The sequence below is a fragment of the Hypanus sabinus genome, chromosome 5 (assembly GCF_030144855.1).
Source record: "Hypanus sabinus isolate sHypSab1 chromosome 5, sHypSab1.hap1, whole genome shotgun sequence".
NCBI classification, from domain to species: domain Eukaryota; kingdom Metazoa; phylum Chordata; class Chondrichthyes; order Myliobatiformes; family Dasyatidae; genus Hypanus; species Hypanus sabinus.
The window spans coordinates 21,841,464-21,858,923 of NC_082710.1; the positions used below are offsets into that span (position 1 = coordinate 21,841,464).

Below are 17,460 nucleotides of genomic sequence, written 5' to 3' on the forward strand. Positions count from 1 at the left end.
AGGGATATTAACAGTAGGCTATCTTCCACAAAGGGGTTTTAATGTATTTGTATAGTAAGTTAGAAGATTTGTGAAAAATATGTTGTACCTGACAATATCTATCTTTTGTTTTCACTTTCCTCAATAGAAAGGGAATTCTAGAAGAATATGTAAACATAACTAGCCTTGTGACGGAACAGATAGTAACTATCCACAAGGATGTCCAAAATTCTGTGGAACAAATCGACCCCACTTCAGAGTATAGCCACTTCATTGAAAATCACAGGTAATGTATTTATTATTCAATCCAGTACTAAAAACTAAAACACTAACAGTGACTTCTGTACCCGAGGGTGCAGTACCCATGGTCAACCACGACGGACGGAGTAACAAAATATTTGTAATGCAAATTTACAGGGTAGCCAAGATTCCCTGACTGTAACTGTGGATGAAACATTGTTCCAGATACTTAGTTGCTCTTGTTTGATCAACGTTGAAAGGTTGAGTAACATTGAATAGACAAATTTGAAGTTTGTACTGTCCTGAAGTATTAGCCTAGATTGTGTCTTAAGTGCTAGCTTTAGGAGTTGGTTCCAAAATCTTATGATTCTGAGATGGAAAGAAAAACTGAAAAACTAAGGAATGCTGTTTATAAAATGAATTTTTCAAAATGTAAATATTGCTTTGGGGTGTGTTTGTAAATTCTCCTCATTGGTAATAAATTTACATTTGTAACTATATTGTTTTTCTGATAGTAATTGTTTTACATTTTTATATGTAATACAACTCCATGGTCAATTTAATTTAATTTTTTTTATAAAAGCATCAGTCAAGGGTAGTTTAACAGATGCTTGCATATTGTTTTCAATACATGATTTTTTTTTTGTAGGTCACAGCCAATTAGGGAAGCGTGTATTGAATTTGATGTTCTATTATTAGAAGAAATAGAAAATGTTCAGTCCAGTGATATCTTGTGGAACAACTTAACAGCAGAAAGTTTACAAACAACGTAAGTTTCAGTAATAGTTCTTATGCCTTTCCTATGTGGTTTCTCAACATTTTAAACAATAATCATTTGGGCCTTCAATATTTAACAGCAGCTGCAAGGAAAGTATTTGCTTTGAGTTCTGAGAACAGTTACTAAAATCAGGGCACATTTTGTTTATAACAGATACCTGAAAGGATGTTAAATTATTAAAGTTTGCTGAAATTGAGAATGTTAAACTGAAAAAAAACATTGAGCCTTGGGTGCAAATAGCAGATTCTGTCAATTATTATTAACAATAATTGCAAAGTAAATTTTGAAATTCAGAGAGGAAGATTAATTTCCAATGTTTGAGGTTTACTTTCTACCCATGTTCATTGTTCAACTGTAGACCTGCCAGGTGATTGTTAATGTGTCTTAAATATGGTGGTATCATATTTAAGCCTCCACCTGCACCCTATATGGACTCGGGACCATGTGGGGTATGTTTTAATGCTATTTGAGGACAGGAATCTTTTCTGACTTTTCATTCATAACTTAAGATTCTAGAGCACAGACGTGTGCTGTTCATATTTCTCAGAATATGATTCAGCTGGATAGTGATGGGAACCTGAATCATGCATTTTCTATTTAGTGTGGCAAGGCTTATTGTTGATCTCAGACATTTAACATATCTGACTGTGACATTTTTGATACCTTTGCAGATAATTTGTATAGCTTTTCTATTGCAGCTTAGGTCAATCACTTCTTGAAATTCTTAGATTATCTTCTGCTCTTTCAATAACAGGCTAAAAACAACAACTGAAGATTTAATCCAGACTCAACAAACCATTACCAACAAAGAAGAAATCATAATAGAACTTGAGAAAAAAATTCAGGAAACCACAATGGCATGTGAAAAGAAATCTGAGTAAGTATCAATACGCGAACTTCAAGATACTATTTTGATAAACCTTTTTTGGAAAAACTCAAAGCAGTGATTTAAATTCCAGATCCTATTACAGAAAGACAACAACTAGAGCTATACCCCTTAAAAAGTCCTGTGTTGTTTTTGAATTGCAATGCATATTTACAGTGCCTATAAAAAATGTTCACACCCCTCCCCCCCCCCACCCTCCTGGAAGTCTTCTTGTTTTATTGTTTTACAACATTGAATCACAGTGGATTTAATTAGGCTTTTTTGATGCTGATCAACAGGAAAAAAACTTTGGTGTCAAAGTGAAAACAGCTATCTATAAAGTGATTTAAATTAATTACAAACATAGAGCACAAAATAATTGATTAATTATTCACCCCCTTCAAAGTGTTTAGTAAATGCACCTTAGGCAGCAATTACAGCCTTGACTGAGTCTGTATGAATAGGTCTCTATCAGTTTTGGACATCTAGACACTGCAATTTTTCTCTACAAAACTGCTCAAGCTCTGAGAGATTACATGGGTATTGTGAGTGAACAAAGCTTTTCAAGTCCAGCCACAAATTCTTAATTGGATTGAGGTCTGGATTCTGGCTTTGCCACTCCAGGACATTAATTTTGTTGTTTTTAAGCCATTCCTGTGTAGCTTTGGAGTCATTGTCTTGCTTGAAAATACAAATCTTCTCCCAAGTCACAGTTCTCTTGCAAACTGCCGAGGTTCCAGGATTTCCTTGCATTTTGTTTCATTCATTTTACCCTCTAACGTCATAAGCCTTCCAGGGCCTCCTGCAGTGAAGCATCCCCTCAGCATGATGCAGCTACCACCATGCTTTAAGTTAGGGTGGTGTGTTTTTGATGATATGGGGTGTTTGGTATAGGCCAGTTTTTGGTCTGATGGCCTAAAAGCTCAATTTTGATTTTATCAGACCATAGAACCTTCTTCCAGCTGACTTCAGAGTCTCCTGGTGTCGTGGTTTCTCATGCCCCACGAATGATTAGGAGACGCAGAAGATTCTTCAAGAAGGGTTAAACTTTAATTTGCAAATCAAAGCTGAGACGGTCATTGAGCTAGTCACTGATTGCCCACCGATCTTTGGACATAGCATGTTTTATAGCAATCTCCTGGTTTAGTTGCATTAGCATATGCAATTGGTCTATAGTTGTGTACCACACGTACATCCGCCACTATTGTTTCTACCCATTGACTTAATCATGTTCTAATCTACATCTCTTAGCTACCTTGTCTTCTACATTCTTAATATTTCATTCTCCTGCTAAATTGGGTACATGCTTAGCAAATAGCAAGTTTCAAAGCTGACTACATCTCTTAGCTACCTCTCATTAACACACCATTGTCTTCTATATTCCTAAGATTTCATTCTGTAGCAAATAGCAAGTTTACGTTCTTAATATTTCGTGACTTAATCATGTTCTAATCTACATCTCTTAGCTACCTTTCATTAACACACCATTGTCTTCTACATTCTTAATATTTCATTCTCCTGCTAAATTGGGTACATGCATAGCAAATAGCAAACTCAGATTACATAATTTACATCTCTTAGCTTCCTCTAACACACCATTGTCTTCTACATTCCTAAGATTTCATTCTCTTTCAAATAGCAAGTTGCAACTTTTATACTTCAATACTGGCAAACTAGCTGAGATTTCATGAGAATTTTTTTTCAACAGTGGCTTTCACTTTGCCATTCTGCCATAAAGCTATGACTGGTGATGCGCCCGGGCAACAGTTGTGGTCTGCGAAGTCTCTCCCATCTCTTCCAGAGTTGTAATAAATGTCTTAATGGCCTCCCTCACTAGTCTCTTCTTGCACAGTCCCTCAATTTTTGAGGACAGCCTGCCCCAGGCAGATTTACAGCTGTGCCATATTCTTTTCATTTTTTTGATGATTGGCTTAACTGTACCCCAAAGGGTATTCAGTGACTTGGAAATTTTCTTGTATCCATCTCCTGACGTGCTTTCAATAACCTTTTCGCAGAGTTGCTTGGAGTGTTCTTAGACTTCATGGTGTAGTTTTTGCCAGGGTATTGACTCACCAGCAGTTGTTACCTTCCAGATACAGGTGTATTTTTACTACAGTCAGTTTAAACACCTTGACTGCACACTGCGATCTGCATTTAACTAATTATGTGACTTGTAAAACCAAACAGTAGTGATGATTTGGTGTGTCATATTAAAGGGAATAAATGCTTTTTATAGGCAAAGTATTTGTGTTTCCAACTGAGAACTAGGCTGTCATTTAAAGTATTCTTTGCAGACTGATCACAGATATCTTTGTAAAACTAATATTCCAAATTGCTATCATCTTTTTAAATATACAGCAAAACAGATTTTGGTTGCATATTATTTCTCTTGCAATTCCTTCTTATTGTAACCCTCGGTTTAGCTAGCGACTTAATCTAGGGATGATAGCCCCCCCCCCCCCCCCCCAGCCCAGCCAAACTTAAGAAATCTTGTTTGGGCGGATGCTGTGCGATGTGTCCCCTGTTACAAATCAGTACCCCGAAATAACAGACAGTACACAATATGTGACTAAACGATTGAGCTTTATAATTCTTAATTTGACTATATGGTTAGTAAAGAAACAAAAAAAGGGTCCATTCTCATAAAACAGTCTAATGCGCAAATGTTGGAGCTCACAATGTCGTCCATTTGTTCCCATTGTTCTCCTCAGAGCGTAGCCGACCTTTGACCCCTCACTCCTCAGTCCACTCCGTCCGGCAGTCTACCAGCTTTCTGCAGTTGCGTTCTCTCTCTTCGTTGCTCTGCAACTAAAGGCCACAAAACCCCTGCTCCCAAACACACAAGAAAGAACAACATACCGCTCATTGGCTAACATGCCGTTACCTCTTGTCATAACCCAAATATTGCTGTTACAGAGAACCGTTACCTTAGCCTGAGCAGTGAAACATTACAGAGAGGCCATTACATTAGCAGTGAAACCTATTATTAAATCTGTTAGGCTATATATCCCAAATCATGATTAGCTGTGTTTAAAAATAAAGATTTTTTTTGATCAAATTCCATTTATCTGCATTTTCTAATTTCTGAACCATTTGCTATTGAAAATTCCTTGTACACTTGCACCAAATCTTAGTGAGTTTGGAAAAAGCTCTATTCAAGCAACTGTTCCTTTTCTGCTCCAAGGACTAATGGCTGTAACTTCACTGGTTTCTTCATATAACTGAAATGCCCCCAATTGCTTTCTTGGCATCTCTAGTTTTGGCTTTAACACAAGTAATGAAAACAAACCACTAGTTTTATTTTTTGGAGAACGTTAACTCTAATGAGTTGTTTTCAGAAAAGGTTATTTTTCTTGCATACTGGCGTGCCATTTCATAATGAAGATGGAGAACATATAATTAATCCAAAATTTCTTTGTACCAGCATTGTGCCACTGCTGAGTCAGAAGCAGGCGTTGGAGGAGCTGCGGCAAAATGTTCAGCAGATGAAGTGTACTGAAGCTAAACTCTTGGCACAGAAAGATTTATTGGATCGAAAGGTCAAAGAAAATGATGGGAAGGAACCACCTCCAGTGTTGGCCTATGAAGATGATGCAAGATCTGTTACTTCAATGGTACATTTAAATATACATATTATGTCCTTCAGATATTCATATTTAATAACTGTAACAAAAGTAAGCTAAAAGAAAAATATGAGAAAATATCACATGTTTGTCTGATATTTCAGATGTATTTGGGAGCTAGGTTATGTCAATACACTTTTACTGAGCATGAAAAGTACTATGAATATAAGGAATATAAGGTGCTAAAGGCTATTATTTGGACAATAAATTTAACGAGAAGTGAAAAAACAATTATAACTCATCATTCAAAGATCAGTACACTGAGCAGGTCATATTGCACCTGTGGAATCTGAAAAAGAGCTAAATGTTAAGGTTGAAAATGTGTTGTCAGAACTGGGAAGGAGAGAAAGTAACTTTTAAGTTTCAGAAAGTGGATGGTTGGACAAAATAATTTTTTCTGATAGGTGAAACCAGGGCTATCATGGACAGAGGTGCAGTTGAAACAGATTGTATATTGGTGGGGGGGGGGTGGTGTTGTGTGGGTGTGATTCTGTCTGATTAATGGCCTGGGCCTGCTGCAATTTGCCTACTGCCACAACAGGTTTACAGTGGATGTAATCTCACTGGCTCTCGGCTTGGCTTTGGAACAATTAGATGACATCCTAGTTGGGCTGCTGTTCATCAATTACAGCTCACATTCAATGCCATCGTCCCCTCAGTACTATCAATAACTTGCACCTCTCACTGCAGCTGGATTCACGACTTCTCAGGAGACCACAGTCAGTGCGGATTGGTAGTAACATCAACTTCTCACTGACAGTCAACACAGGCATACCACAGGATGTGTGCTTAGGCCACTACTTTACTGTCTTTATGTTCTTGAATGTGTGGCTCAGCACAGCTCAAACACCATCTATAAATTTGTTGATGACATCACTACTATTGGCAAAATTTCAAATAACAATGAAGAGGCATATAGGAGTGAGATAGATTTGCTGGTTAAGTGATGTTGACAAATCAACTAATAGCAGCAAGGCCAAGGAATTGATCGTGGACTTTAGGAAGGGGAAGTTGGGAGAACACAGACCAGTCCTCATTGAGGGGTTGGCAGCTTCAAGGTCCTGAGTGTCAGCATCTCAGAGGACCTGTCCAGGGTCCAATACATTGATGCAATGACCAAGAAGCCTGAAGCTTGACTTCTTTAGGAGTTTGAGGAGAAATAATATGTCACCAAATACTCTAGCAAATTTCTATAGATATACAATGGAGACTATTCTGACTGATTTCATCACAGTTTGGTATGAAACTTCTAATGTACAGGATAGCGAGAGGCTGCAGAGGGTTGTAGACTCCACTCTGTCACGGGCAAAACCCTGCCTGCCATCAAGGACATCTGCAAGAGGCAGTGCCTCAAGAAGGCAGCGTTCATCACTCCCCTCTGGCATCAGATTTCTGATTCATCAATGAACTCTTGTTATTCCTCTTTTACACTATTTATTTTGTAATTTATAGTAATTTTCATGTCTAGCACTGTGCTGCTATCAGAAAACAACAATTTTCATGACATACACTCAGTAGCTACTTTACTAAGCACATGAGGTACTTACTAACCTGGCACTGAGTGCACGTTCATGGTGTTCTCCTGCTGTAGCCCATTGACTTCAAGGTTCGATGTGTTATACGTTCAGAGATGCATGTGTGTGTGTGTGTGTACGCGCACGCTATGGAGTTTTAACAGGTTGCTGACTGGATTAGAAAGGATGAGTAAAAAAGAGAGGTTGGCTAAACTTATTTTCTCTGTAGCATGAGAAGTTGAGGGGAGACCTGATAGAATTTTATGAATTTATGAGAGCCATATATAGAGTGAGCAATCAGAATCTTACCGCAGGGTAGATATGTTGACACTAGAAAGCATGCATTTAATGTGAAGAGAAACAATTTAATGCTGTTGTGCAAGTGTTAGATACATGGGATATGACCAAAGGAAGAATGGCTGAAGTTGTCTGGTACTTCAGTGCAAGAGTATTTATTAGCTGCATCAACAATCAAACTTATAAAAAATAGCGTAAATGGAAAACAAAATATTTACTGAAGTATATCTACCAGAAAACACAAAATAGCTCCATATTATATTCTAGTCCAGCGTGAACTCCTGGCAGCTTCTATCTCTCTCTTCTTCTGAAGGTTACAAGCTCTATTTTATTAGGCACCAGGACGTACCATCTTTAATTACTCAGAAAGATAACTTATGACTACACGTGAATTAAAATATGATGCATCCAACAATGTAATTGCAATCTTATTACAAAATAAGCAGAAGGAGCTCCCTTAAATATAGAATACAAACAAGATATACACATTTATACATCTCCATTACTAAAGAAACAGAATATTCCACCATGTATGGTGATAAAGGCACCATATAGCCAGCCCAAACGCTTCAGCTCAGCTTAGGACCCATTATGAGAATATGCAATGACATCAGAATGACAAGGCAATGTTCGTGTGTGTAAGGAACATGTTTACCAAGTGCTTTCTGTCAAATTTTTTTTCCACTTAGAGAGTGGTAGGTGCCTGGAATTGCCTTCCAAGGGTAGTGGTAGAAGCAGATAGTGGCTGTGGGGTTTAAGAGATTGTTAGAACGACAGAAAAATCTGTAGGGAATTGAGTGATGTGAATCAAGTATCTGCAGAAACAATTTAGTTTAATTTGGATTTGTTTTTCACACAAATATTGTGGCCAAAATGGCCTTTTTCCTGTTCTGTGTTCTAAGTGAGCTCTGTGAACAAGTTGAAATAAGGGATCTACTAGTACCTGTGGATTTTGATGAGATGAAACACTGCATGGTTGGGTAACAGTTTGGATGTTTCAAGTGCAACTGGAGTCAGTGATTGGTGGTCAGATGAAGAGTGATGAAATCATGATTCTATCTGTAAGAGCATTTGAGAAGGAGCAAATAACTTGAACTACCATGAACTGTGGCCTATAATTTATCAACCTAATGTCAATTTCTGACACTTCCTTTTTGTACTTTTTTCTGTTTAAAAAGAAGCCATTGACCAAGTTCCTGTTGAAATGTCAGTAGTAAGTTTGTGAGAACAGTCCATCTGTCTGCTCTTCAACATCCCCTATATACTAGGTATAGAATCCCTTTCCAGTATACTGCATCAATAGCCTTTCTCTGTTTGGTTACTATTTGCCGTAAATTATAGTTGTGAAGTTATTTTGTGTTAATTACTCATTTCAAAAATGTCAGATTTCTTCATTTTCTTCTTTAACTACAATATTCCAAAATATACTTAGAATTTATCAGAAATGGGCCATTAAGTATAACAAGGCAAATGGTAAAGGAAATGCAGTAGCTGCTCAGTAGTTATTGGTTCAGCAATCCAAAGACATGGATTAACAAATCAGAGATCTAAGTTCAACTCTTACAATAAACAGTGAATCCTGATTTCAAGCGTTTATGCTGAATAACAGTGAAACAATTTAGAGCACTTCAGTGACTTGGACATTGAATTTGGATAGAACAGTCACACCTAGCCCAACTGCACTTCTAAAATTCCTTCTCACAATTATCTTGGGAACTGGTGGCTAAATTGCAAAGCAGTTGTACAATTGGTAGGCAATAATCTGATGTAGAGTTTCGAGCTGAAAAGTTAACAATTCCTTTCCCTCAACAGATGCTGCTTGACTTGCTGAATTCCTCTAGTAGTGTTTACAACAACCTTACATAGTTGTACTCACAAGATTGTACGTTATGCCAGACTGACTATCTTATCGCATCATTCGTAAGACAAACAACCTAAAGTGAAAGCACATTGGTATACTCTGCTTTTAGTCTTTCAGCCAAATATCTAACCATCATGAGCTTTGCATGAGGATAGTTCTTTGTTTTTTTAAAGTAGTGGACCATTCACAATATTGTATGTAATTTCCTCTTACCTCTCAGGGGATCACAGGATTTGGTGGTTGTGATCATAAATGTTATCAGCAAATTGTCATACTTTTGTAGCTGTAATCACTAAACCACCTAAATTGAATCTGCTTTCAATGTAGTGAACAACCCAGAACACAAGTGGAAACTCAGTTTTTAAAAAATATTTCCCACTGTTAGCAGTTGGAAGAAGAATTGTCATTTGGCTTTTGAACCATTTAACATCTTACTGTAATCCTTTATATAAAGTGCCACTCTTTGCTTTATGTTAAAAAGTTCAATCCTGTTCTGTTTGTAGCTAAGATTATTTTCACTTTTTTGTGCAGCTCTGTTCTAACTATTTTTTGCTTGCCTTTCAGTCACAATGAAATTGCTAGCATGGTGTCTCAATTTTAAGTTCTGGTATAGTTCAGATGCAATTCTGACAGATCTAGGAAGCCAGCTGGTGAAGGAGGAAAACTACAAACAAAATTTTGAAAGAATTGGCTATAATTAGTAGCCTCACAGTAGATAACTAAAATAGATTGTTTGCACAGTGTTCAATGCATAACAACATCTCTGTAGATGATGCAGTCCATTCCTACATTTAGCAATACCTATGCAACATCTATGACTGACTGAGAGGCAGAGGTTCACTTAGAGTCAACATCATATACTAATAGTGCTGGAGTACCGCATTCTGTAAGGTAAATAACACCTACTTTTCTTTTAAGCTATCTCTTAGGATCAAAGATAACATGCTTTCCATTCCTGCTCTGCAGATTCTGAAGTGATTGAGGCCAATGTGGCACTTAAAGACTTTGTAACAGTTTTAGCAGGAGTGCTGGACTCTGCAGGTGTGCGAATAATTTGTGAGATGCTATACTCCTGCTAACAGTGGACTGCTGGCATATGAGGGGTTAGCAGTGTCTTTCTAAATATTCTTTCTCCACTTGAAGCAGTTGATAAGGATTCCTAGGAATTGGTGGGTTGGTGAACTTTTTTTAAAGAAGGCTTTGAGTTCTATCCTTGAAATATATACGCTGTTAACCAGGTAATCTCTTGTCATTTGCAGAGTTTAGAATAAAAGTTTCGTGTGAAGCATACAAATGATATGGTCTTTCCAATGGAGCAAAATGAGTATAATTAGGATCTCAGTCCTAGATAAGTTGACTTGGGTGAAGAGACTGATGTTAGTTTCCTTATCCTGCTAATGGATTTGAAAGATTTTGTAGAGGCAGCAATGCAAGTAATAGTAATACTCCAGTACTTTGAAGTACCTGGTGGTAGATTTCAAACTCTCTGAAGCATTTAGAGGCCATGTTAATTGTGGGCTTTCAAACAACAACACACACAAAATGCTGGTGGAACACAGCAGGCCAGGCAGCATCTGTAGGAGAAGCACTGTCGACGTTTCGGGCCGAGACCCTTCGTCAGGCCTAACCGAAAGGAAAGATAGTAAGAGATTTGAAGGTAGTGGGGGGAGGGGGAAATGCAAAATGATAGGAGAAGACCGGAGGGGGTGGGATGAAGCTCTGAGCTGGAAAGGTGATTGGTGAAAGTGATACTGAGCTGGAGAAGGGAAAGGATCATGGGTCGGGAGGCCTTGGGAGAAAGAAAGAGGGGGTGGGGGAGGAAGCACCAGAGGGAGATGGAGAACAGGCAAACAACTAAATATGTCAGGGGTGGGGTAAGAAGGGGAGGAGGGGCATTAACGGAAGTTAGAGAAGTCAATGTTCATGCCATCAGGTGGAGGCTACCCAGTCGGTATATAAGGTGCTGTTCCTCCAACCTGAGTTTGGATTCATTTTGACAGTAGAGGAGGCCATAGATAGACATATCAGAATGGGAATGGGGCGTGGAATTAAAATGTGTGGATTAAAAGCAGGATCTCCCAGTAGCCTCACATTTTAATTCCAAGTCCCATTCCCATTCTGATATGTCTATACATGGCTTCCTCTACTGTCACAATGAATCCAAACTCAAGTTGGAGGAACAGCACCTTATATACCGACTAGGTAGCCTCCAACCTGATGGCATGAACATTGACTTCTCTAACTTCCGTTAATGCCCCTCTTCCCCTTCTTACCCCACCCCTGACGTATTTAGTTGTTTGCCTGTTCTCCATCTCCCTCTGGTGCTTCCCCACCCCACCCCCTTTCTTTCTCCCAAGGCCTCCCGTCCCATGATCCTTTCCCTTCTCCAGCTCCGTATCACTTTCACCAATCACCTTTCCAGCTCTTAGCTTCATCCCACCCCCTCCGGTCTTCTATCATTTTGCATTTTCCCCCTCCCCCCCACTACTTTCAAATCTCTTACTATCTTTCCTTTCGGTTAGTCCTGACGAAGGATCTCAGCCCGAAACGTTGACAGCGCTTCTCCTACAGATGCTGCCTGGCCTGCTGTGTTCCACCAGCATTTTGCGTGTGATGTTGTTTGAATTTCCAGCATCTGCAGATTTCTTTGTGTTTGCTAATTGTGGGCTTTGTTTGGTTTGAGGTCTTGATCTTCAAACACACTTTGGCCCAAAGGCATTACTGGAACACTGAAGAAGATGAGGAAATTTATTATAAATATCTACCTTCACTGAGTGTCATCTTCTAAGATGAGAGATATTGTGTATTATTCAGGGTCTTGTTGTGAAACTATGTTGTACAGCTGGGAGCCTTTTGGTTGAGGATCTTCCTTTTGCAGCTATTGTGTAAAGCCTGTCTTTTAAGATTGAGAAGTGCAGAGGGGATGGAACCTTGGTTTCAAATTAGAGGCAATGTAGGATGAAGAGTTTCCCATTTGTCCTACAGATTAATTTCACTTCTATGTTAAGCTTGTTGGAGGTGAAGTGCGCCATTGTAATGAGAAGATTAACAAATAAAAGGCATTGAGAGATCTCTGGATCCATTCATTAGGAACATGGTTTGTATGCCATCATGAACCAGATGTAAGATAAATCAAATTTCTGTGGGTAATGGAATTTGAAGGGGATATTTACACAGTTCCTCCTAATTGATGGAGGAAAAAGTATCTGTGAGCTTATATAGTTGCTGGTGCTACTGACTGTATTTCTCTTGCAGTTGTCATGCAATGAAGAACACTTCCACTGTGCTTATTGATGGATGAATTTACGCTGATTGGGAAAGCAAATCTTAAGCCTTCGGGAGGTGATGCTTGAGAGGGAACTTGGCAGAGAGTGGGGAGAGTTCTTGTAGCTATTCTAAAACTGGTCATTTGGGAGGGATGATCTCAAAAGAAAATGAATCACTCTCTAGAAGACAGTGCCCTCATTTTCAATGATGGGATCGTTCATGTGTCAGAAAGCTGATATATGACCTATGGGAGATAGAGGTCAATTCAGCAAACTACAACAGTACTACCCTTGTCAGAAGTTTTCAAGGCTTCATCAGAGTTAGGGAGCAGAATGCTGCAAGTTGCAAGAGAGTTTTGTTGAAGTGAGTTAGAGAGATTGGGGGAGAAAAAAAGAGCCAACGTTATGTTTGCAGTTGGCAGAAAAAAAGAGCTTAAATGTCATGCTGGACTCTGAAATTGAGATATTTGTTCAGAGCTGATTGTTTAGAATTAGAGCGGGAAGATCAGAAGGGATTATGGAAAACATGGCAGGGAGTGGAACTGAGTGCAGTATGTTCAGAGCAATGTGAAGGGGAAGGAAGACTGAGAAGTCTTAAACGCATGAGCCGTTGAAGGTTGTAAGTTTTAATATCTAAAAGAAAGACAAAGCTTCTTGTTTTGCAGTATTTAGTGTGTCCAAGGATAAAGTGGAACTGTGGATCAGAATAATTGCTGTGAAATGCATCGTTGATAGTAATTTTCATTTTGTACTGCTGAATTAGTATCAATAGATGGCAGCAAAATAATTTGCTTTACTTTTGGCTTTTTGTACATTTGCACCAAGCCACATTTTAAAGATTATGCTTTTCTAGCTTCCCCAGCAAAATGGCTGAAAATGAGAATTTTTCTTAAGGATTATCCAGCAATTTTAAAAAAAATGACTGTGATTAATTGTGTAACTTATATACAAAAAATAGTTTTAGATGCAATTCATGACAAATATATCTCAGTCGGAAGTGGTTCCCTTGTGTGACCTCTCTGGTCCTAGAGTAGCCCACCGTCAGAAATATAAGAATAATTTTGAATAGATTGGGTGTGAAGGGAATAGGCCGGCAAACAGATAGGCTTCTGAGTACGAAACTTTCAATTTGAAGGAATGTGGCGACCCATTTCCTGGCACATCCGAACCGGCTCACAATTAGCTTTCCAGCTAAGGGAGATAGCCTACGGGGGTTTGCGAGCACAGAGCTTTGGAGCCTCTGCGCCACGGGGGGCAGGTTGAGGGAGGCTTAAAAGTGAGGCTGAGGATTTCGAATAAAGTTTTTCCTTCGACTGCAGTTACCGACTCCATGTCGTAATTTTAGCACTGCGTGTAGCACACCGCTACAATTGGTGACCCCGACGGTCCAAACGATTTTTGGACCAGAAATGACTGACGCCGCCTCTGTTCATGCGGTTTCGTTGAAACTGCCGGGTTTCTGGACACAGCGTCCAAACCTATGGTTCCAGCAAGCCGAAGCCCAATTCCACGTTCGCCAGATCACCTCAGAAGACATCCGCTACTACTACGTGGAGAGCTCCCCCGACCAGGTCGCGGAGTTCGTACAGTCGCCCCCGGCAGACGGCAAGTACACGGAATTCAAAGCCCTGCTCCTCAGGACTTTCGGACTCTCACGGCGTGAGCGGGCTGCCCGTTTACTGCACCTGGATGGCTTGGGCGACAAACCTCCTTCGGCTTTAATGAATGAGATGTTGTCTCTGGCCGACGGACACACACCCTGCCTCATGTTTGAGCAGGCATTCCTGGAGCAGCTGCCCGAGGACATACGCCTGCTGCTGTCCGACGCAGATTTCAGTGACCCCCGGAAGGTGGCAGCCCGGGCAGACTTGCTGTGGAACGCCAAAAAGGTGAGCGGGGCGTCCATCGCACAGATCTCCCAGCCACGCTCCCAGCAGCAAACCAGTCCAGGCCCGGCCGCAGAGCCCGCCAACCCCCGGCCCAATGAACACTGGTGCTTCTACCACCAGCGGTGGAGTGCAGAAGCCCGCCGTTGTCGCCCGCCCTGCAAGTTCCTGGGAAACGCCAGGGCCAGCCGCCGCTGATGGTTATGGCGGCTAGCCATCGGGATAGCCTCCTGTATGTGTGGGACAGAAGGTCGGGACGCCGGTTTTTGGTTGACACTGGTGCTGAGATCAGCGTTTTACCTCCGACAAGTTACGACACCCGCAGCAGGGCACCGGGGCCCCCCCTGAGGGCCGTGAACGGCAGCACAGTAAGGACCTATGGCACCCGTCAGGTGCAGCTACAGTTCGGCTCCAGCCAGTTCACGTGGGACTTTACACTGGCCACCGTAGCCCAACTGCTTCTGGGTGCGGATTTTTTGCGGGCTCACAGCCTACTGGTCGACCTGCCCAGGAAGAGACTGGTACACGCTGAGACCTTTCAGACGTTCTCCCTGGGTGCAGCCCAGTTGCCGGCCCCTCACCTCGGCTCCATCAGGCTGTCCGACAACGACTTCACCAGGGTCCTGGCGGATTTCCCATCGGTTCTGGCACCGCAGTTCATAGCGGCCATGCCCCGACATGGTGTACAGCACCACATCCCGACCCAGGGACCACCCCTCCACGCCCACGCTCGGCGGCTTCCCCCGGACAAGCTCCGACTGGCGAAGGAGGAGTTCCAGAGGATGGAGGAATTGGGGATCATCCGGCGGTCTGACAGCCCATGGGCCTCCCCCCTGCACATGTTGCCCAAAGCGATGGGAGGCTGGAGACCGTGCGGCGACTACCGCAGGCTGAACGAGGCTACCACACCGGACCACTACCCTGTGCCTCACATTCAGGACTTTGCAGCAAACCTGCACGGCACACGGATCTTCTCCAAGGTAGACCTCGTCCGAGGGTACCATCAAATCCCGATGCATCCTGACGACGTCCCCAAAACGGCTCTCATCACCCCGTTTGGCCTTTTCGAGTTCCTCCGCATGCCGTTCGGCCTGAAGAATGCCGCACAGACGTTCCAGTGGTTAATGGACGCGGTGGGACGGGACCTGGACTTCGCGTTCATCTATTTGGACGACATCCTCATAGCCAGCAGCAGTCGTCAGGAGCATCTGTCCCACCTCCGTCAACTCTGCGCCCGACTGAGTGAGTACAGTCTTACAATCAACCCCGCCAAATGCCAGTTCGGACTCGATACCATTGACTTCCTGGGCCACAGGATTACTAAAGATGGGGCAACCCCTCTGCCCACTAAGGTAGATGCGGTCCGCCACTTCCCCCGACCCATCACGATCAAAGGGCTTCAGGAATTCGTAGGTATGGTCAATTTCTACCACCACTTCCTCCCTTCAGCTGCCCGGATCATGCGCCCCCTGTTCGCCCTGATGTCAGGTCCGAGCAAGGACATTACCTGGGACGAGGAGTCCGCCGCCGCTTTCGTTCAAACGAAGGAAGCTTTGGCGAACGTCGCAATGCTAGTATATCTCAGAATGGACGCCCCTACCGCCCTCACAGTGGACGCATCTAACACGGCAATCGGTGGGGTGCTGGAGCAACTCATCGCAGGTCGCTGGCAACCCCTGGCGTTTTTCAGCAAACACCTGCGGCCACCCGAGCTCAAGTACAGTGCTTTCGATCGGGAACTGTTGGCGCTCTACCTGGCAATCCGGCATTTCAGGTACTTCCTAGAAGGTCGGCCCTTCACTGCGTTCACGGACCACAAACCGCTTACCTTTGCGTTTACGAAAGCGTCCGACCCCTGGTCGTCCCGCCAGCAACGCCACCTGTCCTACATCTCTGAATACACGACGGATGTCCGGCACGTCTCGGGTAAGGACAATGTCGTGGCGGATGCGCTCTCTCGCCCTACCGTTCATGCCCTTTCCCAAGGGGTAGACTTTGAGGCACTGGCAGAGGCACAGCAGGCAGATGAGGAGATTCCGAGTTACAGAACCGCAGTCTCCGGTTTGCAGCTCCAGGACCTCCCCGTAGGCCTGGGTGAGAGGACCCTACTCTGTGACGTTGCCACCGGCCAGCCCCGTCCCGTCGTTCCGACAGCCTGGCGGCACCGTGTTTTCAACTCCATTCATAACTTGGCACATCCCTCCATCCGGACGACTGTCCAGATGGTTTCCAGCAGGTTCGTTTGGCACGGACTCCGCAAACAGGTCAGTGAATGGGCCAAAACGTGCATGCACTGCCAGATGGCCAAGGTGCAGCGGCACACCAAAGCCCCACCACAGCAGTTCCATCCCACCCACCGACGTTTCGACCACATTCATGTGGATATCGTGGGCACCTCCTGACTATCGTAGACCAGTTCACAAGATGGCCAGAGGCGGTCCCGCTCACCGACACCACCTCCGAATCTTGCGCCCGAGCCCTGATCACCACCTGGATATCTCGCTTTGGTGTACCGGCCCACATTACCTCCAACAGAGGCGCCCAGTTCACCTCCAGCCTGTGGTCAGCTATGGCCAGCCTTTTGGGGACTCAGCTGCACCACACAACTGCCTACCACCCACAGTCGAACGGGCTAGTGGAGCGTTTCCACCGTCACCTGAAGTCAGCCCTCATGGCCTGCCTGCAAGGAGCCAACTGGGCGGACGAGCTTCCCTGGGTCCTACTCAGCATCCGCACAGCACCCAAGGACGACCTGCACGCCTCGTTGGCCGAGTTGGTATACGGCGCGCCCCTGGTCGTCCCTGGGGAGTTCCTACCAGCCCCATGGGGGCAAGAGGAAGATCCCGCAGCAGTCCTGGGCAGACTACGCGAGAAGCTCGGTAACCTGGCCCCCATACCCACTTCATAGCACGGGCGGAACCCGACCTGCGTACCCAAAGACCTGCAGAACTGTAAGTTTGTGTTTGTACGAAGGGGCGGGCATCGGCCACCGGTGCAGCGGCCATACGAGGGGCCGTTTATGGTGCTCCAGAACAACGGGTCCACGTTCGTGCTGGACGTTGGGGGGAAAGAGGAGGTTTTCACGGTGGACCGACTCAAGCCAGTCCATGTGGACCTGGCACAACCGGTCGAGTTTCCGGCACCTCGGCGC

At 43.2% G+C, this 17,460-nt stretch overlaps 1 protein-coding gene across 2 annotated transcripts in view; it reads left to right on the top strand.

Moving 5' to 3' along the window:
* The window catches only part of fer (fer (fps/fes related) tyrosine kinase), a 128,522-nt gene that overhangs the window by 64,602 nt on the left and 46,460 nt on the right, over positions 1-17,460 (top strand). For both annotated transcript variants that reach the window (XM_059969499.1, XM_059969498.1), the window contains 4 exons: positions 128-265; positions 869-988; positions 1,752-1,874; positions 5,287-5,476. In XM_059969499.1, coding sequence (XP_059825482.1) covers positions 128-265; positions 869-988; positions 1,752-1,874; positions 5,287-5,476 — 571 coding nt within the window. The remainder of the gene's footprint in view (positions 1-127; positions 266-868; positions 989-1,751; positions 1,875-5,286; positions 5,477-17,460) is intronic.